This window comes from Saccopteryx bilineata, chromosome 1 (genome assembly GCF_036850765.1).
Source record: "Saccopteryx bilineata isolate mSacBil1 chromosome 1, mSacBil1_pri_phased_curated, whole genome shotgun sequence".
In the NCBI taxonomy this organism is placed as follows: Eukaryota; Metazoa; Chordata; class Mammalia; order Chiroptera; family Emballonuridae; genus Saccopteryx; species Saccopteryx bilineata.
The window spans coordinates 158,603,886-158,628,813 of record NC_089490.1 but is presented as its reverse complement, the minus strand read 5'-3'; the positions used below and the strand labels follow the sequence as shown (position 1 = coordinate 158,628,813).

The following is a 24,928-nucleotide window of genomic DNA, read 5'->3' as shown; positions in this document are numbered from 1 at the left end:
GTGAGAATGAGGCCTATGGCTGTGGGTCGGAGCAGCCGTAGGTTCTGCAGAGAGGGCCCTGGGGAAGAGGTCTGTCTGTGCACTGGGTGGACTGGGTCCCTGTGGTGCAGACTCCAGCGGGGCTGCCTGAGACCCCAAAGTCCACGCTTTCCCACTACCTGACATCCACTCAAGACACAGGGACAGGAGATGAAATCCTTCATCCAGGAGGTCAACCAGTCAAGGCTGCATCCTTGAATGTGTGTCTTACTCTGCACTTTAAGGGCTGAGAGCCTTGTGCTAAAGGCTATGAACAGAGAAGCTGAAAGGCAGCCCCCAACAGGGTCGGGCTCGAATGTGTGACCAGGGGCCCAAACAGGCACAGGTCCTTTGTAGGGCAGCTGGGCAGAGGGCTGTCTGGTTATCCCGCTCGTGACCTTGGTTTCTGCCAGCTGCAGCTCCTGCCTCTCCGGGAGTTGCTCAAGACGTCTGGTAAGGCTCAGTCTGGCTCTAGGGTTTGCTTAATCTCTTTAAGGTGCCCATGGGCTGGCTGCTTTAGGTCTCTGGGCCTGGAACCCCACTGCAGAGCTGGGCCTCCTTCTCTGGATTTACCGCCCTCCCCCCTGCAAGTGGTCTTTGCCCAGAGGCTCAGCGGTCACTTTCCCTTCCCACAGGCCTATCCCTCGCCCCATGCCTGGCACCTCGCTGTCTGCCGTAAATCCTTCCCAGCTGCTCAGAGCACCTTGTGTGGGGTTATAGATAACACCAGTGGTCCAGGGCCTTGTGTTCTGCCATGTAGACGAGTCACAAGGAAGCTTCATGTGCCTTTGTGAAAAGGCAAGGAAGTGATGTCTAGTGAACAGCCACCCTTCCTGGGGACCTGACACTGAATTCCCCCAATAACCCAATTGTTCCTACCCATTGTGGCACAGGTCAGAGAGGCTGAGTGATTTACCCAGAGTCACACAGCAGGTGAATGAAGGGGCAAGGATCAGAGTCCAGGTCCACTTGAATCCATAGCTCATGCTCCTAGGGTCTCAAGCACCCGAGTTTCCTGGGGCTCAGCTATGGAGAAATGCTGCAGGGGCAGGTCGGGCAGCAGACACGGCTCCTCCAAGGCAGATGCTCTCCAGTGTGAGAAGCCAGACTGGCTGTGCTGGTGGGGCTTCCTCTGGCCCTGGCACATAGAGCTGTTCTAATCATAAGAGCTGAGCCCTGGGACATACAGCTGTTCTAATCATAAGAGCTGAGCCCTGGGACATACAGCTGTTCTAATCATAAGAGCTGAGCCCTGGCACATAGAGCTGTTCTAATCATAAGAGCTGAGCTTGGATTGCCATCCAGGGACCTGTTCCTGATAGGTAGCTTGCCTCTCCATCCTGGTCAGCTGGGGCCACCACCATTACCCCTAGAGCTGAACTCTACTGAACTCCTAAAGAATAGGGACCAGCTTTTCGCCTGGCAGTTCCTCCACAAATATCCCCTAGGTAAGCCTCTTCTAGGTGCCAGGCACTGGGGATTAAATGTGATATAACAGACAGGGTTCCTGCCCTCCCAGGGGTACAGCGACTCTTGTTGTGAAGCAGCCACTCAGCCGCCAATTACCCAGTCATTATTTACTTTTTACTCCTGCACCTGCAGGCACACAGCTCAGCTGGTGGCCCAACGCTGCAGAGATGAGGCTAGGTGGATGCAGTTACCAGAAGCCACTAAGGTGGAGCCACAGGGGCCAAGCTTAGAGGCCGAAGACCCCGCCTGGGATGTGGCAGTGATGATTTAGAACCCAATTTCTATGAATGCTCACTGGGCTCACGCTCCGCAGACAGAGTTGCATAGAGCTGCCGAGCCACTGTGAGGAAGGCTGGAGAGAGAGCCTGGCGGGGCGTTTCCCCTCTCACCCCAGTCCATACTCCCACAGAGTGATGGCCTGCAGGCTGGGCTCGCTCCCTGCTCCTCTCCTTCCCTGCCTGAACTCAGACATCTTTCCGTACACCTTCCAGACAGACAGTCCTCTTCCTAGTTTGGTTTCTGCTCCTAAATGTAGGGCCCCTCTGATGCCATCTGTCACTCTCCTACCCTGGCAGGAGCCTGGTGCCCCGAGGAAGGGGCCGACTCTCCCCAGGTTCCTGGGTCCGGACCTAGGGTGGCCAAGGCCTTAGCCACACCCAGAACTGACACGAACACCAGCCAGCTCCCCAGTTTCTGTTGTCAGTGCTTCCTTTGGTGGGTTTTTATGACCTTCTGTAGGGAAGAATTTCTTAATAAGACACAAAATTCCCAAAGGTCAAAAAACAGATGGGTAAGTTTGACTATATCAAAATGAAGCACATCTACACGCCACAAAACACCATAAAAGTGAAAGACAAGACACAAACAGGGAGAAGATGTTGTAACCCATATAAACAACAAGGATTAGTGTTCAAATACGTGTCAATAAAACCCTACGAAACAGTAAAAAAAATATTTTTTAAAGGGCAAAATATCTATGTATATTGGTACTTCACAGAAGAGAAATGGGAAGGATCAATAATCTAAAAAGCTGTGCGATTTGTTGATAATCAGGGAAATAAGAATAAAAAACTATTATGAGGCCATTTACTCTATATCACATGGAATCTGAAAGCCTGACAAGTCCAGTTTCTGCCCACTTGTGGTGCCCGGGAATCTCCCAGAGCTTGGGGAGTTAACTCGGTATAACAACTTCGGAAAACAGTTTGATCTGGTAAAGCTGAAGATGTGTGTACTTGATGGCCCAGGAACCCCACTGTGTGTATGTACTCAAGACAAAGAAAGCACCAGGGGCAATGTTCTAGAATGCTCCCAGCAACATTGTAATGGCAAAGGATCCTGGAAACAAGCCAAATATCCACGAGCAAAAGTATGGATAAATGCATTGTGATAAGTCAATACAGTGAAAGACAAATCAGTAGAGCTCTCCATATCAACCTGGATACACATCACTATCAAAGCTGAACTACAAAATTTACTATTTGGGGATTCATAAAATGATAGTATGAATAAAAGCAAGAGAAAGATTGGCATGAAGGTCAAGGTGGTGGCTGCTTCTTGGGGAAGATGCTGTGATCTGGGAGTTCCACTAAGAGGACTCCAATTGTACTGGTGTTGGTTTGTTTCTTAAGCTGGTGGTGAGTACATGGTGCTTATCACATTATTCTTAAGCTTTATATATGTTGCCTATATTATTCTGTATGCATGAAATGCTTTTAGTTATTAAGTGTTGGCATTTTACGTCCCGGCTGGGTCCAGAGCCACCACTCAAGGCCCCATCACTCAGTGAGTTACACATGCAGTGGTAGACGTGGGGCCTGAGCATGCGCACAGATTTCAGGCTGGGGAAAACCTGGAAAGCACCCGTGGGTCGGAGAGTGGGGCCTGACCTTAGTATTTTTACAATGGCTCCCTAGGTCATTTGAATGTGTAGGCAGGGTTGAAAGCCTCTAACCCAGGAGACATTACCAGTTTGCGTGAATAAAGATAGGGGGTGGACCACATCCTCAAAAGCACAGGGCAGACGCTGGGAAAGGTCCCTTCCATCTGACCTGGTCCACAGCAGAATCTCCAGGGAGTAGTATCCAATGGCATAGTCCCAATACCAGTTGGCTAAAGAGGTGGGGGACTGAGGAGCAGACTTTATCTGTTCTGGGCCAGAGCTGAGCTGCCCCCTGACCTGTGCATTTCCTCAGAGAGAGATGTGTCCCAGGAGTGGCTCTGTGTGTAGGAATAGGTGGTGAAGAGGTGACTCACCCGCCGGGACAACTGAAAGCTTCACTTCTTGGTGACTCTGCTAATTCCCATGCCCTACTCCCTCTCACTTTATGCTTATGTATCTGTGTGTGTGTGTGTGTGTGTGTGTGTGTGTGTTTTGCATAAAGCAAAGATGTGCCTTTGTCCTTCCCCTTCAGACCCCATGAGCTAGATGTCCAGCTATCACCCTTTATGAACCCATGATAGCCCCTTACACGAAGGGATGTGATGGTCTTTGCCTGACTAGTCCCATCCTCAGTGATGGCTTTGTTTTCTTCTGCTGAGAAGCAGCTTTTGATAAGGACATAGGGGGACAGACAGAACTATCTGTTTCTTCATCCGCATAGTTGGGGGTGGGAGAGACAGGGGTGTGGGAGGGAAGGTCAATGTATTGGGTAGTTTCTGGGGTCTAGCCCAGCTGTCCAGGTTTCTGTTTTATACCATCCTGTCCCATCCACACTTCTGTCCTCCACTCCCCTTCTCCACATCTAGGCTGTCTGTTGGACATGTTGGACCTGTGGACACATTGGACCCTCCCGGGACCCACCTTCCTTTTTTCTTCCACCCTCTGGTCTTTCCTGTTTCTCTCCTCATGCTCAATGACGCTCCCCTTGCTTTCCTCCTCACACCTCGTACCTCACTGACATCAGGGGATAACGAGTGCCAGCGCCCGGAAGGGTGTGCGGTCTGTGAGCTGTGTATAAGGGTGGGGATGAGGCCGGCGGCTACTGTGGTCCTGAGGTGATGCTGACGTTCTCACTGTGGGAACCAGAAGAAGTGGAAGTACGCCGATTTCTTCAGGTGGCTGCCCAGGTTGTCAAGAACCTGACCCATGCCGAAGGAAGGAGGAAAGATTGCATTGGTTACAAGATGAAGGGGCAGGGCTGTCCTAGAAGTCGGTGCCTGGGGTGAGCCTCGGTTTCTCCTGATCAAAAGGAAATACTTAAAGTTGTCCTAACATTGCCAAATGGCATGGAATGTGTTTTATAATATGCTGGACATTAAAATGGTACTTCAATGTTGACTTAACTAATAGAAATGATTTCTCAGTTGTCCTGGCTTGAACTAGTCCTAGCTATGGGAATTTAGGCAAATTAACCAACATCTTCATGCCTCAATTTCTTCATCTGTAAAATGGGACCAATAACAGTATCCGTGTCAGGATTGCTATGAAGATTAAATGCACTAACGACAAGAAAGTGCTTAAAATGCTGTGGGGAACATGGTCAACACAGTCTAGATATAAGCTGCTACTTCTACTACTAATACTCTTATGCTGTCATCATTGTCATCATCATCGTCATCTCTTAATCTCATGATGCTTGAAACATCATAGGTTTTTAATAAAATGAATGGGAGAGTCCTGTTCTAATATAGCTCATTATCACCCACATCCAGATAATATTGGAGCAATATGGTCTCTGTTGCAACTACTCAACCCTGCCATGGTAGCAAGAATGCATTCATAGATATACATTAACAGTGGGTACAGCTATGCACCAAGCACTGCTCTGTCTTACAGAATGTCAGAGCTGAGAAAGACCTCAGGGTTCATGCAATCTAGTTGGCAGTATTTGTTACTGCAGCCCCAGCTGACTGATACAGCCCAACTATCTGCATCTCCATCCTAGCCTCCCTCCCAAGGACCTACAAGGCCAGCGGTCCCCTGACACTTCCACATGAGTCACTTCAAAGTCAAGTTCCCATATTGAATGGATCATCTTGCTCCTTGCACCTGTTCCGCTTCCTGGATTCTCCATCCCGGTGGTGGCCCCACCATTCCAGACTCCTTCTTCTGACTCCTCACCTCACATCCTGATGGTTTTTCATCCTAAATATCTCTTGAACTTGTGCCCCAAGGAAGTGAACTTGGCTCTGTATTTCATCCCGTGGACACCTCTCCAGACGATGCCCACTCTACCTCATGTCTTCCGAACGTCTTCCCATGGCTGACTCTGGTTGAAGCCGTCTCTGCAAGGCCCTGTTTGGATGGTTGTCATAAACAATTTCTTTTGCTCCTGACTGGGCCATCTGGACTACATACTGTGTTTCGAGACCCAGGAAAGGTTGGCTACCCTTCTAGTTCTCATTAGTCATGTCAGCATCTACGCTTAACTTTGGAGTGGGGACCAAGATGGACGTTCTCTCTTTGTGGTCTCCCATTGCCTGCATTTCTGTCCTTCCCTGTCTGTTACAACCCTTTAGCCGAGGACGGCTGGTGTGCTTGGTTCAGAGGCAGCAGGGATGAGGGAATTTGGAGGATCTGTTATCTTGACTGCAGCCAGTGCAGGAGCAGGAGAACGCTGCAGGGTAGAAAGGGTGGATAGTGGAGCTGCTGAGGGGAGAGAAACGACCATCCAGGGTCTGCTGAAGACAAGAGATGGGCGCCTGGGCCTCCCAGCATGTGCCTGAGAAAGATGCCTGGGGTGTGCTTCAGTGGGGGTCCCTGCCGCATCCTACCGCACGGCCAGAATGGAGTGGTCGCCCCTCCATGAAGTTGAGAAGGAAAAGGCCAAGAACACTAGAGGCATGAGGGCTGAAGGAAAGTCAATCTTGACAGTGGATGCTCATGACATTATTCATATTGGTCCTAGGGGCTAGCCCTTGTCCATATTAATCCCCGATGCCAAGCCCACGCAGGCCTCAGTCAACACGCCCGGCCCCGGGCCGAATGTAGAAAGCTTGTTGAACCCTGCTTAGAGCCAATAGGGCACCTAGATCATCCCCTTAGCTCCGGTCTGGGGAGTGCAGCTGGTGGAGGCAGGCCCCAGACAGTCACATGGACCGGCCCCCACTTACGGGACTCCCTGCCTTAGCCCTACCTCATCACTGCCAAACAACTCTATGAAATTCCCTCGTCCTGAACTTACCCCACTTTCTTGGCTGCAGCATCAGGCAACTCGTTTGCCAGAATGGCCCCACAGGCTCAGCATTGGTCCTCTAGAAGTCAGTGACGAACCCTTAGAGCTGCGGAGTCACCCCACAGCCTCCGACTGGGGGTTCTGGGGCAAGTTTCCACCAAGCACAGTACCTCTGAGGAGGTGCCCCCTGGATTTCGGGCCTTTGCTGTGTGGTTTAATACATTAGAAAGTCTAATGGTAAGGATTTTAGACCAGGCTCTAGGTAGTAATATTTTCCATTTTTCACTGACCAGGTGTCATGGCAGACATATGATTTAATCCTCAGATTCAATAATTTAAGGCAGACATTATTAACTCCCTTTTTAGATGAGGAAACTAATTTTCAGCAAGGTTAAGTGACTGGCTCAAGGTCACAGCTTAGAAGTGGCAGAACCAGTGTTGAAGGCCCAGAAAATTTGATCCCAAATGCCACCTTAAGCATGTTGGCTCAGTAGTGCTCACATCACTGCCAACTTTGTCTGTACAGAGGGTCTGCTCACACTGAATGATGAGGTTTGAGGGAGGAGCTCAAACCTCAAGGAACTTGGAATCATAAATTCGAGTCCTATAGCTTAGTGATACCAGGGATAGATCCAGGCCTGCCAGACATTTCAGACCAGCTGCATGCTACCCATCCACCCATCCATCCACCCATCCATCCATCCAGCTAACAGGTTTTTATTCATTCCAAAAACACTGTTATCAACCAGAAGCCAGTTTTTCTGCCTCCCCCCACCATCATCTAGATCCAAATCCTTAAGCACATAACAGGCTTAAAAGTTAGTCCACCCACCTTGCTGTGAAGAAACCATTATAAAGAAAACCCTGGAGGATGTGAGGGCGATCTGGCTGCGACATCTGTCACCCCATTGATCGCCAGGGTTGATTCGGCTGATCTGGCTGGCTAGGCGGGTGTCCCCTTCCTCCCTCACCGCTCCATGTGCGTCCCTCCCGAAGCTGCGTGCTCGGTCAAAGAGGATGACCTTCCCCGCTAGAGGAGAGGACCGTTCTTCGGTCAAGGGTATACGAGTAGCTGCGCTCCCCTGCTAGAACCTCCAAACAAGTCTCAAGAAAACCCTGGATATATCCTGTGGCTCAGCGCAGCTGAGGGTCAGTGCCTTCTGGGGAGCAGTCAGCTCACGCTAGCATCATACCTGCCACGGCAAGTCTCTACCCAACCTCCTTTCTTGCCTATACCTCTATCCTCCCCCTAGCCCCCTCGATTATTCTGAGCATCAAAGATCTGCTCAGAAAGGGGGTTCTGGCCACAGTATTCCTCGGGCCAAGGAGGGGCTGGCGAGGTCAAACCACTCCCCCATTCAGGGGGCCTACAGAGCCACAGGGGGCTGTCAGTGGAGCATGGCCCACTTGTCAACATCCTCCATTCATTTTCTGAGGCTAAGTAGTGGCAAGCAAGGGACCAGTCCCTCTCTCAGGGTGGAACTAGGGCACACACTGTAGGGTGATGAGGAGGATGACTCCCAGGCACCCCAGGTGCGCCTGCGCAGCCTGGAACGCCTCTGCGCTGCGGGACGCGGAGCATCAGAACGGTCCCATTGGCCTTCAGCAGGGTTGGCGCCACCACCTGGCAGTGGGAGAACAGCCACACTTCAGAATCCCAGGGAACATTTCCCGTACTCTTTGGGCAAAACCCTCACTTTCTCCTGTTTGTCCTTGGAAGCAAGGCCAAGTATCACCTGTTCCTGGAAGATCACTGTCATCTGGCCAAAGCGGACTTTCCCAGCTGGCTCTACAGTCACAGCCTAAGGGGAGTCTCAGTCTTGGTGGGAGGTGTAGAAAGGGAGAAAGGGGAAAGAAAGGCTATGTCTGCCTGCCGTCAGCCCCCAGCAGGGAAGGGGACCGTCTATCGCATGAGGTCCCATGACACCCAGTGGCTGGTCCTCCCTTGGCTGCCTTGCTCATTCTGTGGGCTCACAGTCAGGACACAGTGGTACAACGAGCCTCTCCCTTACCTGGAGGGGATCTCAGATGAGACTGGGCTCCAAGGAGAGAGAGGTCCCGGGTGGAGTGCGTTGGGAAGGCAGAGGGAGGGGGTGTGAGCATCTGGGATTGGACTAGCTCTGCTGTCCCAACACAGCCCGAGGACCAGGGTTCCCTGCAGCCTTTTTCTGCCTGTTGTTCCTCCTGGGCACCATCTCTGCCAAGCTGAGTCCATCCTGTCACTGAGGACCCACCTACCTCAGGAACCAGAGTCTCTTGCTTGGCCACGCCCAACCAGAAACCTCTGGGTTTCTGCAAAGAGTAGGATGTTCGTTGGAAACTGGCATCTTTCCCCTCAGCACCACATCCAGAGGAATCCTTTTTTATTGCCTGTTTAAATACTTCTCCACACTCTGCCACCTGCTAATGTGGATGGAAATTGCTTTTGACATGTGTAGTTGCTGGCTGGGTGCTCAGGGTGAGAGACAGATAAAGCTGAACTAATTCTGATCCATAGTGACCGAGACCAGAGGAGAGAAATTAGCAGAAATGGGACATGATGACCCTCTGTGGGAGTCAGGGTGTCAAAATAATTTTTATAAAAACCAGATTTTATATAAGATACAGAGCAATGAATGACAGATGGCCAGTGAAAAACTTCAGCAGGATCCTGCAATGAATAAAGGCGAGGCACTGATTTGTTGACTGTGTGACCTTGGGCATGCTATTTAACCTCTCTGTTTTCCTCAATGGTAAAATGAGGACAATAATCTTTCTCAGAGAGCATGTGTGAAGCATCCAGCTAAGTGCCTGCTATACAGTGGATATTAAAGATATCAGTCTGCACCCTCCCTTCTTACCCAGGTCGCCCAGTTGGTCAGAACATCATCCCGATATGCTAAGGTTGTGGGTTTGATCGCCAGTCAGGGCACATAGAAGAGTCAGCCATTAAATGCATAAATAAGTGTAACAACAAATAGATGTTTCTCTCTCTTTTCCTTCCTCTAAAAGCAATGAATAAATAAAAATTTAAAAATAAAATGAAGATATTGGTCCCTGCCCCTTGCTCTCTGCCTTGGTGTATAAAATACACCCGTGGGGGTCTCCCACTGCTGTCCAAAGGCCAGTCCTGCCCAGCTGGGCTTCCTAAGAGAAGCGCCAGTAAATCTTGTGTGCATTTTGATTTGTGGCCACTCAGAATTATTTCCATACCCTGCTGATTATTTTGAGAAACTGAGGCAATCAGTGTGATATCAGTCTTAGATAGTGGACTAGGACTGTGGCTAAATCTTGAGGGAGAAGGGGTGGTGGCTTTTGTGTTGTTCCTCACCCCTGGTTACTCTTGAACTCTCTTGGGCAGTGAAGCCAGCTCTGGGGATGGGGGTAATGATGTGTCCATCTGGGGCTCTAAGTACCTGGGGATCAGGCCCCACAAAATCGATCATGCTTCAGCTGCAACCGTTCTTATCTACGGTGAGGGGGCACTGATTAACATGGTAGCCTCAGTTTTTCCCCTACCCCACCCACTCTGTCCCTCAGCTGGCCCCCTCTTGCCTGGTGATTGTCTGAGGCTGATGTGGCAGAAAGAGGGAAGGAGGACAGAGCAGCCAGCATGAGTGCCCAGCGCTGGTGAGAAAGCGAGCCGAGGTTCCAGGCACGGTGACTGTGAGTTAAGTTTCCTGCATGGCGTTTGAGAAAGCAAAACGAGTCCCTTGGAAATTGCTTCTGGCCTGTTTTCTTTTGCTCCCTGAGACTGACTGCAGGAGACCCAGCTCCCAAAATTCATTGTGTTTGCTCCATTGTCTGTCTTCCTAGAATGGTACACAGAGGAGAGCTGTACACCGGAGAGCAGGGGACAACTGTCGCACAGGGTGTGAGCTCTGGGGAGGGCGTTGTCTTATACCCTAAATCCGTTAAGAACATCTATGGAGCACTAACTGTGCACACTCTTCTAAGTACCCCACGTGCCTGGTTGTCATGAACACCCCCATTTTACAGGGGAGCAAACTAAGGTAGCCAGAGGGAAGGAGACTTACCCCAGGTCATAGACAATAGCGGCGGAACCAGGAAGGCCCCCCTAACACTGAAAGTTAAAGGAGTTTGCGTTCCAAAAGGCAGCTTCTGACACAGGCTTCATGGACTGTTACTGGGTGGCCATATGTTTAACGTACACTGTCTCATCAACTCCTTGTGGGTTGAAGAGCATTCTCCACATTCCAGATGAAAACAGGAATGTACAGAAAAGTTAGATAACCTACCTACATGCTCATACCCAGTACATGTTGGAGGCAGGTTTTGAACTCAGGTCTAAGTCCAAAATCTGTGCTTATAACTATAACTAGCTCCCTAGACTGGATTCCCGGGGAGTTTCAAACATGCTTTTCGATGAAGGTCAGGTGTGGATCCCAGACCCACAGGCACTGGGCTCCCCCGCAAGGAGCTGTAGCTTCTGTCCTGGCCCCTGCCTGACTAGCTACACTGGAAAGACCCCTTGCCCTGCCTGGCTCCTGGTACAATGGGGATAGAACCCCTTGCCCACCTTGCCCTTTTCCACGGGGTGGCCAGGAGGTCCCTGAGAGGCAGAGGTGCACCAATCTTCACAAGGGCCCCTGTCACTTGGGTCTGTCAGGAACAGAGGAGGCTTAGAGAAGGAGGTGATGTTTCTGGAAGGCACTGCCAGGTATCTATCAGAGGGAGAGACCTGGGGAGTTATGAGGCCCACACGGCTGAGCAGACGTGTCCGTGAGCCCTGTGATTTCCCAGGAGCTGCAGAGAAGAAGCGCTCTATGCGGCCCCCACTCCCGAGCAGTCAGCAGAGTGCACAGAAGCGAGTGGTCTCACCTGAGGCGCCAGGGTGCCATGCTTGATCCCTGTGTCGTGTATCCTGCATCCAATGACACCAGCTCAGTGGTGGGATTCACAATCATTCAAAGAATTTAACAACCGCTTCTCTGCCCTAATGACCGTTTTAAGTATGAAAAGAGATACACTGAAAGGTAGTTTATTATTTCATACATTTAATACTTAAATAAGAATGATAAAAGAGGTACACAAAACTAGATTATTATGAGTTTTAAAATATTAATGAAAAAATATTAAATAATAACTGACAAAAAACAATAAAACTGTTATTTAAGATATTTCCATATTGCTTCTTCTTTTTTTTCCCCAAAGATTTTACTTATTGATATTTAGAGAGAGGAGAGAGAAAAAGGCACAGGAGCATCTTATAGTTGCTTTTCACATGTGCCTTGACCGGGCAAGCCCAGGGCCTCGAACCAGCAACCTCAACATGCCAGGTCGTCCTTTTATCCACTGCGCCACCACAAGGCAGGCCTACGTTGCTTCTTGATTCATGTCCTCACTTGCAATTCTCTTCACCTATGGACGAAATGAACATTACTATGGGTGCTTAGAATGCGCTGTTGCACAGATGAACATTATTATTATTTATTTTTTATTTTTTGTATTTTTCTGAAGTTGGAAATGGGGTGGCAGTCAGACAGATTCCCGCATGCGTCCGACCGGGATCCACCCGGTGTGCCCACCAGGGGGCGATGCTCTGCCCATCTGGGGCGTTGCTCTGTTGCAACCAGAGCCATTCTAGTGCCTGAGGCAGAGGTCATAGAGCCATCCTCAGTGCCCGGGCCAACTTTGCTCCAATGGAGCCTTGGCTGCGGGAGGGGAAGAGAGGGACAGAGAGGAAGGAGAGGGGGAGGGGTGGAGAAGCAGATGGGTGCTTCTCCTGTGTGCCCTGGCTGGAATCGAACCTGGGACTCCTACACGCCAGGCCAACACTCTACCACTGAGCCAACTGGCCAGGAACTAGATGAACATTAAAAATGAGTACGGAATGTACATTTGTGATGCCCACCTTAGAGAGAACACTGATTACAAGTGCCATTTTAACCACTGGTTCCCTGAAATCAACAAAAAAATTAGATATCAGTTCTGCTGAAGCAGTGCGAACCGGCTGAGTCCCAGCACTGCACCAGTTGCGCCACGTCGGACACGGGTCCCAGGCTGGGCTCAGCGAGAGGGAGTGAGAGGGACATACGGGACTGGCTAGGCGTGTCCAGGACAATGAACCCTTGGGGTGTGGTGTGAGGCCTCTCAGAGTGGAAGAGCAGATTTGCTCTGCCTGGGTGCATGGTAGACACTCCAGACATACCATGACAGCTGGTCTGACGGCCGGCTCTCTTCCTTTCTGAGCCTCAGTTTCCTCACCTCAGTGGCCTCTCAGATAAGCTGGTCTTTCCACAGCCTAGAACCCTCTTTTCCTCTGCCCTCCATCTGCCAACAGTCTCTTCTCCACCAACCCATAGCCTCAATGCTCCTGCAAAGATTTCTTTAGACCCAGCCTATCAAACCTGGGAAGACCTGGGGGCAACCTGGTTCAAATGGCACACAGAGAGGTCCCAGTCAGGTATGAAGAGGCAGGAGCCTCCCTGAGCCTTGAGGAAGGAGGAGGAAACCAAGTTTCCCCCTGCTCAGAGGCCCTCAGGGCTCCTCGGCCTCCCACAGCCCAGTATTCCAGGCCCCAGAACAAGCAGAAGATTCTGTGTGCACATGAGGACCAGATTCCTAATGGGGGACAGTACCCAGCAGCCCTCCAGAGAAAGAAGTGCCCTGATCTCAGAGTCAAGGAAAAAGAGCAGGTCAGGAGTTATGAAAGGCCCATTCTCTGAGACCTCTTGGCCATAGCTTAAAGGAGAAGGAAGCCAACATTTATGGAAGGTCCAAGGTGATCTGAGCCTTACATGATACACAATAGCATCACACTCAAGAAATGGGCTTTGCATGGAGGGGGCAGGTATTTCATTGGGCCCTGACCATCAGCACAGCCCAAGGGACCCTGGGGCAGATGGGTCCCCAAAGACACAGGCTGGAGGACACCAGCAGCTCTGCTCTGCTTTCACAGCGAGTTGACGATGATTAGAAACCTGGCCTCGAACTTTCCTGCAGAGATGATGAGACTTTCCTGGGGGCCATCCTGGCAGGACAGGAAGATGATGACAAAAGAACAAAGCCTTTCTAGCCCTGGCCAGATAGCTCAGTTGGTTAGAGAGCATCGTCCTGATATGCCATGGTTGCAGGTTCAATCCCCATTCAGGGCACATATAAGAGTCAGCCAATGACAGCATGAATAAGTGGAACAACAGATCAATGTTTCTCTCTCTTTCTGTTTCCCTTCCTCTCTCTCTAAAAAGTAATAATAATAGGCCCTGGCCGGTTGGCTCAGTGGTAGAGCATCCACCTGGCGTGAAGGAGTCCCGGATTTGATTCCCGGCCAGGGCACACAGGAGAGGCGCCCATCTGCTTCTCCACCCCTCCCCCTCTCCTTCCTCTCTGTCTCTCTCTTCTCCTCCTGCAGCCAAGGCTCCATTGGAGCAAAAGATGGCCCTGGCGCTGGGGATGGCTCTGGTCACAACAGAGTGACGCTCTGGATGGGCAGAGCATCGCCCTCTGGTGGGCTTGCGGGGTGGATCCCGGTCGGGCGCATGCGGGAGTCTGTCTGACTGCCTCCCCGTTTCCAGCTTCAGAAAAAAAAAAAAAGTAATAATAATATTTTTAAAAAAGCTTTTCCAGCCCTCTCTAGCCTTCCCCCCACCCTGTGTATGCTGCTCTGCTGTTGTCTGTCCCCATTCCTTGGACTACTCGGTGAGCTTGCTCTTTCTGGAAAGACCGCAATGTTAAAAGAGATTCATAGACGTCCTGCCTAGGGAAACATCCTGGCCTGCGGAAAGGCATACACACAAAGGTGCTCTTCCCAGAATTACCTGTAATAGTGAAAATCTGAGGACAACCCAGGTGCCACAAAAGGGGTGGTGGATCCCACGGCAATCTGCCTGCTTTTCCCCAAGAACTTTACTAAGATGAAAGAATAATAGAGAAGCACGCCTGTGATGTCGTTCAAAGAAATAAACAGGGTAGAGCAAGGCCCTCAGGAAGAATGGCCCAGGAAGGAAGGAATAGACTTTGGTCCATGAGAAAGTGGAGGTGAGGAGACAAGGGGAAACATCCCCTCCGTGAGCTATGAAGTAAGGTGTTGACAGGGCCCGGAAAATGAACAAGAGCTAACCTTTATGGAGCATTTCCTATGTGGGCCATCTCTAAGTCATCCAGTCCTCTGAGCACCCCTATTTTATAGACCCATTTACCAGATGAAAACTCTGAGGCCCAGGAGGGCCCAGGAGCTTGACAAAAGCTAGGATGAGATACAGGTAAGATTCATACCCAGACCATCTGCTTCTGGAGCTGAGTCATCACCAGGCTACTGTCCTGCTTCCTCTGGCTCACCACACATGAGCCCTCCAGAGTCTTCAGTGGGGTGACTTTGGTAAGCCCCTCTGCCTCAGACCCCAGCGTCTGCATCCAGCAATAGGGGTCATATTCTTTCCTCACAGGGTTGGTGTGACAATGACATGAGACAGTGCATCAGGCACTCAGCGTGCGGCCTGATAACTCTATGCTTCCCTACAGCCGCCCGCCCCTTCCTACATCCCCACAGCACCCTTGAGGCTGTAGAGCTGGTGACCCCTGGGAAAACAGGATGGGAGAGCCTAACTCCCTTGGAATGGCAGATGAGCCCTGTGCAGGCAGTCCCTTGAGGAGGACTGAGTCCCCAGGGAGGACAGGGCACAGAGATGCTCCAGGACGCAGAAGCTAATACTAGTAACTAAGAGAACACCTGTCCTGCTGCTGCCAGTGGTCACAGACTCTCTCCCCTACCTGCTATAGGCCCCTGCACGCCCCACACCCCTTCCCTCTCCTGTGCTTCTCTCTCTGTTCTGGTTCATACCTAGTCATCTTTTAGGACTCAACCCAGGGGCCCCTCCTGCAGGGAGCCTGCCCTGGTTCCCATCCCCTCACAGAGTCCCCTGCCTGCCAAGGCTGCACCTGGCCCCCTTGGAGCCCCACAGTGCCTTGGACACTTCGACATTGAACCTATTTTTGTGCATTTGCTTGCCACTTTGTGTGCCCATCCACCTTGGTGGGAGCTCCTTGAGACTGGGGTCTGGGTTTTATTCATCTTTGCCTTTCCTGGGCCAGAACAAGGCCTGTGCATGGTAGACACCCATAAATGGTTGGGTATCAATGTTCCTTGGAGAAGCAGGAACAGAAATATTTCCAGAGTGAAAAGGTGTAGTAATGCCCAGGGCCTGCAATAAGAACACTGGGGTGAATGAATCACCCACACTTGAAGACCAACCTCAGGCTTACCTGGGGACAATTTCTAGCTGCAAAAAGATTGTTACCCCTATATCCAAAACACCTTTGTCATATATTTCTAATGGTTGAAATCCCACAGTTAGACGTTCAGTCCTTTGGCTGTGTTTGACTATTTCCATGGAAACCCACTGATTTGAAACCTGAGCAATCAGACACCATATTGGACAGAGACAAGTGAAGCCACAGATAGGACGCCCTGTGCTCAATCAGTAGGCTCTTCCATTCCTCTGAGTGCTTATTTTGCATATCCTTCAGTTGGGGCCCATGTGGTTGTTTATTGTAAGCTTTAAGAAATACTTAATCCATGGTTTTCCACCCCTGTACAAGGTTGTTATTTAATGCTTACCTCACCTCTGGTTTGTTCCTTTCTATTCTCACATAAAAGTCCCTGAAGCCATGGGGATGGGGAGACAGGTACCCTATGGGGGAACCAGGGGTCCACAGAGGGTGTGCACCCTGGGAAGTGCTCTTCCTTGGCTCCTGCCAGACCCTGAGTGCCTGGTTGAGGCCAGGGCAGGGGGTGCTGTCAGCATTGGCCCATCCAGGCACGGAGGAGGTGGCTCTTACTCGGGCAAGGCCAGGCCATGCTTATCCAGCTGCGGATGCAGGTCAGCCAGGAGGATGCTAGCCTCCACAGTCACCTGCTTCTTCTCCACGTTTACCTGCAAGAGACCAACCAGCACAGGCTTCCATGAGGGGGCTACCGGCCAGCCCCCAATTATGGCCAGGCTCTGTGAAAATGAGCATGTCTGTCCCAGCCTGTGGTAGCTTGAGCTGCCTCCCACTGCAAGCACCTGAAGGGGCTATGGGCAGAGCTGGGGCTTTGGGAACATTCTGTGTAACCCCTTCTTTTCACAGGGGAAGGAAGCAAGGAGCAGGGAAGAGAAGGGATTTGCCCAAGGTCATTGGCAGAGCTGGGACTAGCGTTCAGGTCTCCTAACTGCCACTACTGCCCTCCCCCCATCCCACCCAGACCAGGAAGGTGAGATCCCTTGTACAATCATGTAGGGTCACCAACTAAGGCAGGTCTATTTCTGCAGGGGCTTGACTTCACTGGATGGAGTACAAATTCTCCGCTAACACTCACCCTGGAAGGAGTGAGGCAAAGAGGAGAACTGGACAGGGAGGGCGAGGAGAAGTGATGTCTAATAAGTTCCTGCCACAGGTAAGAAGGGTGCTACGTCCAGGGTTCTCGTGGCAGCCCCGGGAGAGGGGAACAATCTCTCTTCATTTCACAGGGGGAGACTGAAGCTTGGGGACTTAGAGCCACTCGCTCAAGGTCACACAAACATCAGTGGGGAACTGACATGAGAATCCACATCTGTGTGACTCCAAAGAACAAGCTCATTCCACGACCCTGAGTACAGAGCTCAGCAAAATCAATTGCTAGAGTCCATGCTCACTAATTAGCAATCAGAGTTAATTACTGCCATGACTGATATCTTGACTGGAACGTTTTCTATGAGGTGGAAACTGGCAGTCTGAGCAAAGAAGGAAATAGTAGAGAAACCCAGAACCTCTGTACCAGGGCAGGGGAGAGCAGAAGTTCTCTGGCAAAAATTGCAGCTCAGGAAAGCTGGGTCTGTCAGGTAAGAATAGGAGTCCTGTTAATGTGCTAACATGTGGCACTCCCTGGCAGGTCCCGGGGGTGCTCAGAGGGCTGGTTGAATTGCATGGACAGTATCTCAGCACAGGGCTGGTGTAGTACTCTTGAGTCTGTACCCAGCTGTTGCTAATAGGCTGTGTGACTTAAACAAGTCAGTCAGCCCCTATGATATTCCGTTTCCCCATATGTAAAACCAACTAAGTGCAAATCCTTTTGGATCCGTCAGAGTCCTCTTTTGGGGGTCTGACTTGACATTCTTATTTTAGAGAGGAGGCTCTGGCAGGAGGGGGTGGTGGCCATCCTCTTCATGGCCACAAGGGGGTGTCCAGACCTGACAAGAGGCCTGAAGAAGCCCAGGGAGGACTCTAGGGAGGGGTGGTCACCTGCAGGTCTGGAACTGGGGTGTCACTTAGGGACTCAGGGGCAGGAAAGGGAGCAGGCCCAAGAAGAAAAGCTAAGGAGTGTCCATCTGGGGTTTGAGATGGAGGCTGAGGCTGGTGGCCTGCAGAGGTGGGCAAGAGAGGCCTGTGAGTACCTGGAGGACCCAGCTCACCTTGTCCACGTGGATCATGAAGCCATTGGTACAGGCAAGGTCAGAGGGCGAGTGGCCACCGCCCACCACCTTCACCTGCATGTTCTGCTGCGCGGCCAGGGCCAGCACCTGTCAAGGCAATGCCCGAGCCAGCCCCACCTCAGGCTTTTCTCCACGACACTGAGCCTGCAGGGGGCAGGCACTCAGGCCATGCACCCCCAGGCCTCCATGGCCTCTGCCTGGCCAGAGGCTGCTGTGCTGGCCACTCCAAGAAAGAGAGCCAAAGAGAAGGTCCAGGAAGTGAGCAGGCTGACGACCTCCTAAGTGGGGCTCCTGTGCGTTCTTCCGGCTGGACGCTTTTCTGCAGGGAAGCCTGCCCACGTTCTCCAGCACAGGCCTCTCAAGGCACCCCGGTGCCTTCGGGATCACGCCCAGGCTTCTCCTTCGGCATGCTCCGCCATCTCCCTGGCTGGAATGAAGGCTCCAGGACAGGGACTGCAGCTTTATTTGACTCTGTACCTCCCATGTTTACTCCAGGCCTGGCACAAGTAGGCAGCCTCTAATGATCGTTGGATAAATAAATAAATGAATGAATGCACAATGTCACTTAAATGAATCCACTCCCTTTCACCTTGCTCAAACCTTGTCACTGGTCCACGAAACACTAGTCTTACGATTTATACCACAAGGGGATCCATCAGCAACTGCACATACATTTACAGGGTTAAAGCTGGAGCTTCTACAATAAAGAAATCTGTTTAACAAAGTCTTCAGCAAGCTCCCTTGACCACACACCTGTTTTTATTTTCACCCGGTCCTACAAGCCCTCCAGGGAAACATCAGCCTGCAGTCATCCCGTCCTGTTAGTAATTCACCATGTGGAGGCCAGCACAGCTCAGGAATGGCCTTCGTGTCCAGCGCTATCAGCAACCACCAACTTCTTCCCACAGCTCAGACGAAAGTCCGGTGCCCCAAAAGTCCGGGCCCTATGACCTCTTCACAGCCACGCTGCCCTCTCCACCTCCCTCTTCTGCCCTCCGCCAAGCTCGTCCTCCCTGCAGCCACATCTGGTGACTCTCTGGGGTCTTCACTTCCCCGTGCTCACACTGCCCTTCCCCTGCTCGTTGGCGAACTCCTATTCATCCTCTGCAGCCCAGCTCAATGAGCATCTTATGTAGCTTTTCCCACATGAGAGCTGGGGGCTTTGAACTTAGACACTCCCTGCTTGAATCCTGGCTCTGATACTTGTATTAATAAGTGATGCACACCCTTGGGAGTCAGGAGTTGGGGTTTTATTCCACAGCAACGGGGGGCTTTCAGCAGGGAAGCCCAGTCCAACTTAGATTTTAAGAAAGTTAGTTTTGCTGAGGGCAGAAAGCACATTTGAGGGAAGCGAGGAGGCCAGGGACTAGGCTGTCATAGGTCAGGGGACAGGGGAAGGGTTGGTGGCCTGGGCCTGGAGAGCGGCGACAGTGCCAGAGAGGAGGAGGTGGGTTTTTGGAAAGTTCTGGGGCTGGATTTGCTGACATTAAATAAAAGTAAAGAAGGAATGGTGACCTACTTCCTGGTGTCCAGTCTGAGCAACTGGGTGCCCTTTATGGTGTTGGAGAAGATGGAAAATGGCTATAGAACAAGTCTAAGGCAGTGGTTGGCAAACCACGGCTCGCGAGCCACATGCGACTCTTTGGCCCCTTGAGTGTGGCTCTTCCACAAAATACCACGTGCGGGCGCTACCTCGATAAAGAATGTACCTACCTATATAGTTTAAGTTTAAAAATTTTGGCTCTCAAAAGAAATTTCAATCGTTGTACTGCTGATATTTGGCTCTGTTGACTAGTGAGTTTGCCGACCACTGGTAAGGGGAAAAAATTGAAAAATGTAGTTTTGAGCCTATCAGTGTGTAACGCCTGTGAGACACACCACGGAGGAGTTGTGTGTGAGTCTGCACTCAGAGAAGAGCTCAGGAAGCTGTGACGGGCTGGTGAGGGCAGCTGGAGCAGGGAGGCATGGCCCGGGAGCCCTGGCCCCGACTGCGTGGAGCCCTCAGCTAGCCAGCGGTGCCAGGGGGAGCAGGTGGGGGGCTTAGCCTGGGGGCAGGGCCTGGTCTACAGGACCCAGATGGGCTGGGCCAGCAGGTTCATGGCTGAGATGGGTACTCACCTCTCTGACCTCCTCCATGGATGTGGGCCGATAGCACATCTCTGGGAAGCAGCAATAGGTCTTTGCCCAGTTTGTAACAAATGAACCTGTGATAGTAGAAAAGCTGGGCCACCACGAATGTGTGGCCATGGGCTGCCCTGACCTCCACCCTACTGTCCTGCCATTGTAGGGATGAGAGTCTGGGGCCGGGAGCTAAGCCGTCACCACCTCTCAGGGCCACCGGGAATGTGAAACAGGGATATGCGGGCTTCCTGCTCTCATCCCCCTCGGTCCCTTAAGGTCAAGTGGGCAGGTCCTCCAGCAGATTTTACCCATTCTTTAAAAAAGGGGATGAGGTCAGAGTGGAGCCTGAAAAAGCAGGACTTGTGTCTCCTGCACCAGTCTGGTACCTCTCCAAGGGGCCCAGGAGAAGGTGTCCTCTGGCGGAGTGAGGTGGTCGGGAAAAGGGCTGCATGAGCTGGCCTGGTGGACCAAGGACTCGAAAGTGGCCTTCAGCTTTCCCACCAGGCTTCTCCCGAATAAAAAGAGCACATCTGGGAGACTCCTCGGCAGCCTTCTGTCCTCTAGGCCCCAGCAGAGGTCTTGGGGGTAGGACTCCCACTTGTTGGACACTGGCTGTGTGATGAGCACTGTGCTGGGGCCCTCCATACCATATCTTATGTAGATCTTACAAGGATGCCACACAATAGGTAATACGACTTCCATTTTCAGGAGCAGAAGCTGAGGCTCAGAGAGGTAATGTAACTTCCCTGAGCTCACACAGCAACCAAGTGTGGACAATGGAGTTCAAAACCAAGGCCTTCGCCAACACTCTAGACCTCTTTGGAGCCTCAAGTCCAATTCAAAAAGGTCCCTGTGGCTTTCCTTGGCCACAGACTTGACTTAATTTTGCCCTCCCACACGCCACTCACGGGTCCAGCCGGGCTGACCAGCTGGTCTGTGCAGCCCTACCATGGCTCCAGCAGGGGGTTGGTAGCCTTGCCTGGCTCTGGCTTCCTCTGGGAACAGAGCCCTGGGCAGTGGGGTGCAGAGGCACAGCTGAGGGGCTGAGCCAGCCGCACAGCGACCTCAGTACTCATGGCAGACTCCATAGCTGCTGCTCAAGGGGCCCTGGGGCCCACCAAGGGTGGGTGAGCAGTGTTAGTTAGGGCAGGCTCCACCCAGACAAACAGCAGCTCAGGCCGAGCCCCTACCCCAGGGCTGCTCTCAGCGGCAAGCTAGAAGCCTAGATTTCAAAGGGTGGTTGCTCTGTTGCTAGGAACTGCCTCAGCTGATTCTGACTTCAGGCACCTGAAACCACAGGACCCCTCCGCCTTGAAACTGGATCCCAAATACCACAGGTTGGGAGGAGCTGTGACATGGGGGCCTATGGGCTCTTCATGTCAGGTCTCCCTTGGTGCGTGGCTGAAATCTGTGTCCATGTGTCAGTTCACGCATGAGAGCAAAATTTGTCTCCCCAAAATATGCCTTTTGTTATAGTATTTTAAGCTGATTAAAAATATATATATTTTTAATTTATTTGTGGATTTTAGAGAGAGAGGAAGGGAAAGCGAAACATTGATTTGTTGTTCCACATATTCACGCGTTTATTGGTTGATTCTTATAAGGGCCTGACCTGGGATCGAATCTGCAACCTTGGTGTATCAGGACGACACTCAAATACACTGAGCTACCAGGCCAGGGCTGATAAGCTGGTTATTTATTTATTTTGAAGTATGTTCAGAAATGCACACACAACCAAGATTGTCTTAAATCATTTCCTGGCTCTACTTGTATTCAGTACTGCTAAGCTGGCTATTTTTTAGAGAAGGAAGACTCAGGAAAAACCTTTGACTTTCTCCCTAACTGCCTGAAATAATTTAGGTAGAGGACCTGCTCCAGGAAGGGAGCTGTCATCCTGGATGACTGTGGTTTAACATGCACTGGGGGTGACAGACAGATGGACCTAGCAAGGCCCGTTCGTCAAAGTCCTCTCTGTGCCCCAATGTTAAAGACGGAGCAGCAAACATTTATTTACTAAACATTTGCTTTCCTATCTCCACGTGAATCACCTTCCTGCCTGTTCAGGTCCAAGTTCCAAACCTCTCCGCTGTCACCCCCTACTTCTTAGCTCACGTCCCAGTAGAGCCCAAGCTCTACGTCAATCAGGCATCCCCGATTCAACTTCCCCCACACAGTGGGACACTTCTGCTTATCAGCAGGGCTGGCAGCCTCTTCGAGACTACTCTTGAGGCAGCTATGAAGATGCTACTTATCAGTGCTGACACTAACTGCTACTGGAGGAAAGACACGACCGACACACAAATTAGTTGCAAGAACCACACAGGCAGTTTATTACTCACAAGTCCTTTTGGCATGCCTGGGGACAGCTTAAGGGGGCCCCGTTGCTGTGCTCCTCTCAGCTGTTTTTGGTCAGAGCTCAGAGCGGCGTGGAGACAGTCCACGTCAACACTGGAGTCTGGGCGACTACCTCAGCAGCGGGAGGAGGGGGGGGTGCTAAGCTTTAGTACCTTTTCTGGCCAAGGTTTTCTAACAGGTGTCAATCTATAGGATTATCACCTCAAACCACCTTTTCAGGGAGTTCCTCGCAGGGAGCCCTTTTTGTGTTAATCTGCTGAAATGTTACATCAAGCCACTTTTAAGGTGTTCCTAAGGAAGCTTCTTGTTTATGGTAACTTACAGAGTTATGACATCAAACTACTTCTTATCTATGTATAACTTCACACACACACTAACTGGGCCCTTCTTGAAAGTCAGAGTCTGTTTATCACATCTGCACACACTAGACTAATACCTGTCCAGATGGCATAACTTTATTTAATTTCCTTAATTGATTTTAATATTGTCTTAATTACTTTTATATATCTTCCATATTTTTCTATATTTCTATATATTTATTACTATAACCTTATATTACTGCAACAGCTCAAGATGGCATATAAGCCTTGACTGTCCATCCAATGTGTCCTCGGGGCCAGTGGTGGGATCAAATAATTTAACAATCGGTTCTCTGCCCTAATGACCGTTTTAAGTATAAAAAAATGATCTACCGGAAGGTAGTTTATTATTTCATGCATTTAATACTTAAATAACAATAAAAGAGGTACACAGAACTAGATTATGTTATAAGAAAGAGTTTTAAAATATTAATGAAAAAATATTAAATAATACCTGACAAAAAACAGTACAGCTTGTCACCCCCTGGTTGTTTGGCACTTTCTTCTCTTTACATTATATGTTTGTTCCTGAAGTACTGTGAGGGAATTAAAATGTAGTATTTCATCAAAGGTCTAATGAGTTTTATGAAATTAATAAATAACTATTATAAGCATAGTTCTGTTAATTGCTTTTTTCACCTATGGACATGGAATGAACATTATTACTATGGGTGCTTAGAATACAATGTTGTGCAGATGAACGTTAAAAAAGAGTAAGGAATGTAAATTTGTGATTTCCACATTGGGCGGCTACCCAGGCGCCCCCCTTAGAGAGAACTCTGATTACAAGTGCCATTTTAATAACCGGTTCACTGAACTCAACAAAAAATTAAGTGATCAGTTCTGCCAAAGCAGGGCAAACCGGCTGAATCCCACCACTGCTCAGGACCCATATTTTTATGGAACCCCTGTATGTATACATATATGTAATAAATGTGTAAATCTTTTTTGGTACATTTTGTTGTTGATGTTGTTGGTTGATTTGTATGTAAATGTCATTTTCTCCTGCTAATCTGACTCATGTCAATTTGAATTTGAGTCCAGCCAGAAGAATTTAGGAGGGTAAAAGGAAAATTATTTTGCCTCCCCCACAACACCAAGCTGCCCATCACTGTAGGGAGACAGAGCAGGCTGTAGCACAGAGGACGAGGGACTCTGGGCCCAGCGAGGCCTTCCAGCCGAGTCGGTCTTCCCTTTCCAGGCTGTAGGGCAGAGGGACCGGGCTCCTCAGCACACTCTGCTGACTCAGTGTGTGAACCTTTCGAGGTAAGAAACATTCAGATCTGTAGAGAATTTTTATGAGTTTATTTGAGCCAAACTGGTGACATATTCCGGGGCACAAGTTTCAAATGCTCCCAAGAATAACAGTTTTGCAGGTTTTTAAAAATGCATTTGAAATTAAGAAAGGAATATAAGGGTGGGGGGGATGAGGGGTGAAGCAATGTGGGAATTGGATCACAGGATAGTTAACAAGGATAGTTGATGTGCTCTCCTGAGGGTGGTTATTTCAAAGGTGTGTTAACCTAGATGCACAGAAACAATGAACAGGACTGACTTCAGGCAAAGATAAACCTTTTACTGAAGAAGTTATATGCCTGGGGCGTGACTATCCTCCATGACCTGCCCAGGTAGGAATTTATAATCAGATCACCCTGTGAGGTTACTTTCTTTCTTTATCTTTTTTTAAAAATATTTTTTATTGAGTTGAGAGAAAAGAGGGGAGAAAGTGAGAGAGAGAAGCATCAACTTGTTCCTCCGCTTAGTTGTTCCATTTTAGTTGTATACTCATTGGTTTCTCCTTGAATGTACCTCGACCAGGGATGGATGGAGCCTGTGACCTTGGCGTGCCAAGACAATGTTCTATCCATTGTGCCACCTGGTCAGGGAGAGGTTACTTTCTATAGAACCCCCTGTTTTTGTCCACACCACAGTTTCCTCCTCAACAAGGTGGGGTCACTTTGGCCTGATTCTCTGGGTCAAAATAAAGGTTAGAGAAGATGTGTCAGGAGCGCAGGAACACAGAGCTTGAAGTGGGAGTAGGCTCTCGCATCTGCCCCAGGTGGGAGCTCACTGGCAGGATCCTCGGAACACTATT

The 24,928-nt window shown here is 50.3% G+C and overlaps 1 protein-coding gene across 1 annotated transcript; it reads right to left on the bottom strand.

The window, feature by feature from the left end:
* Positions 1–13: 13 nt before the first annotated feature.
* Positions 14–20,764, bottom strand: LOC136319408 (L-gulonolactone oxidase-like). The gene is given in 13 exon segments (XM_066252681.1): positions 14–44; positions 3,540–3,616; positions 4,381–4,438; positions 4,505–4,569; positions 7,577–7,635; positions 8,066–8,187; positions 8,189–8,229; positions 11,427–11,488; positions 16,170–16,237; positions 16,386–16,480; positions 17,960–18,085; positions 20,117–20,202; positions 20,506–20,764. Coding segments are annotated over 13 exon segments (1,149 nt in total).
* Positions 20,765–24,928: the final 4,164 nt, after the last annotated feature.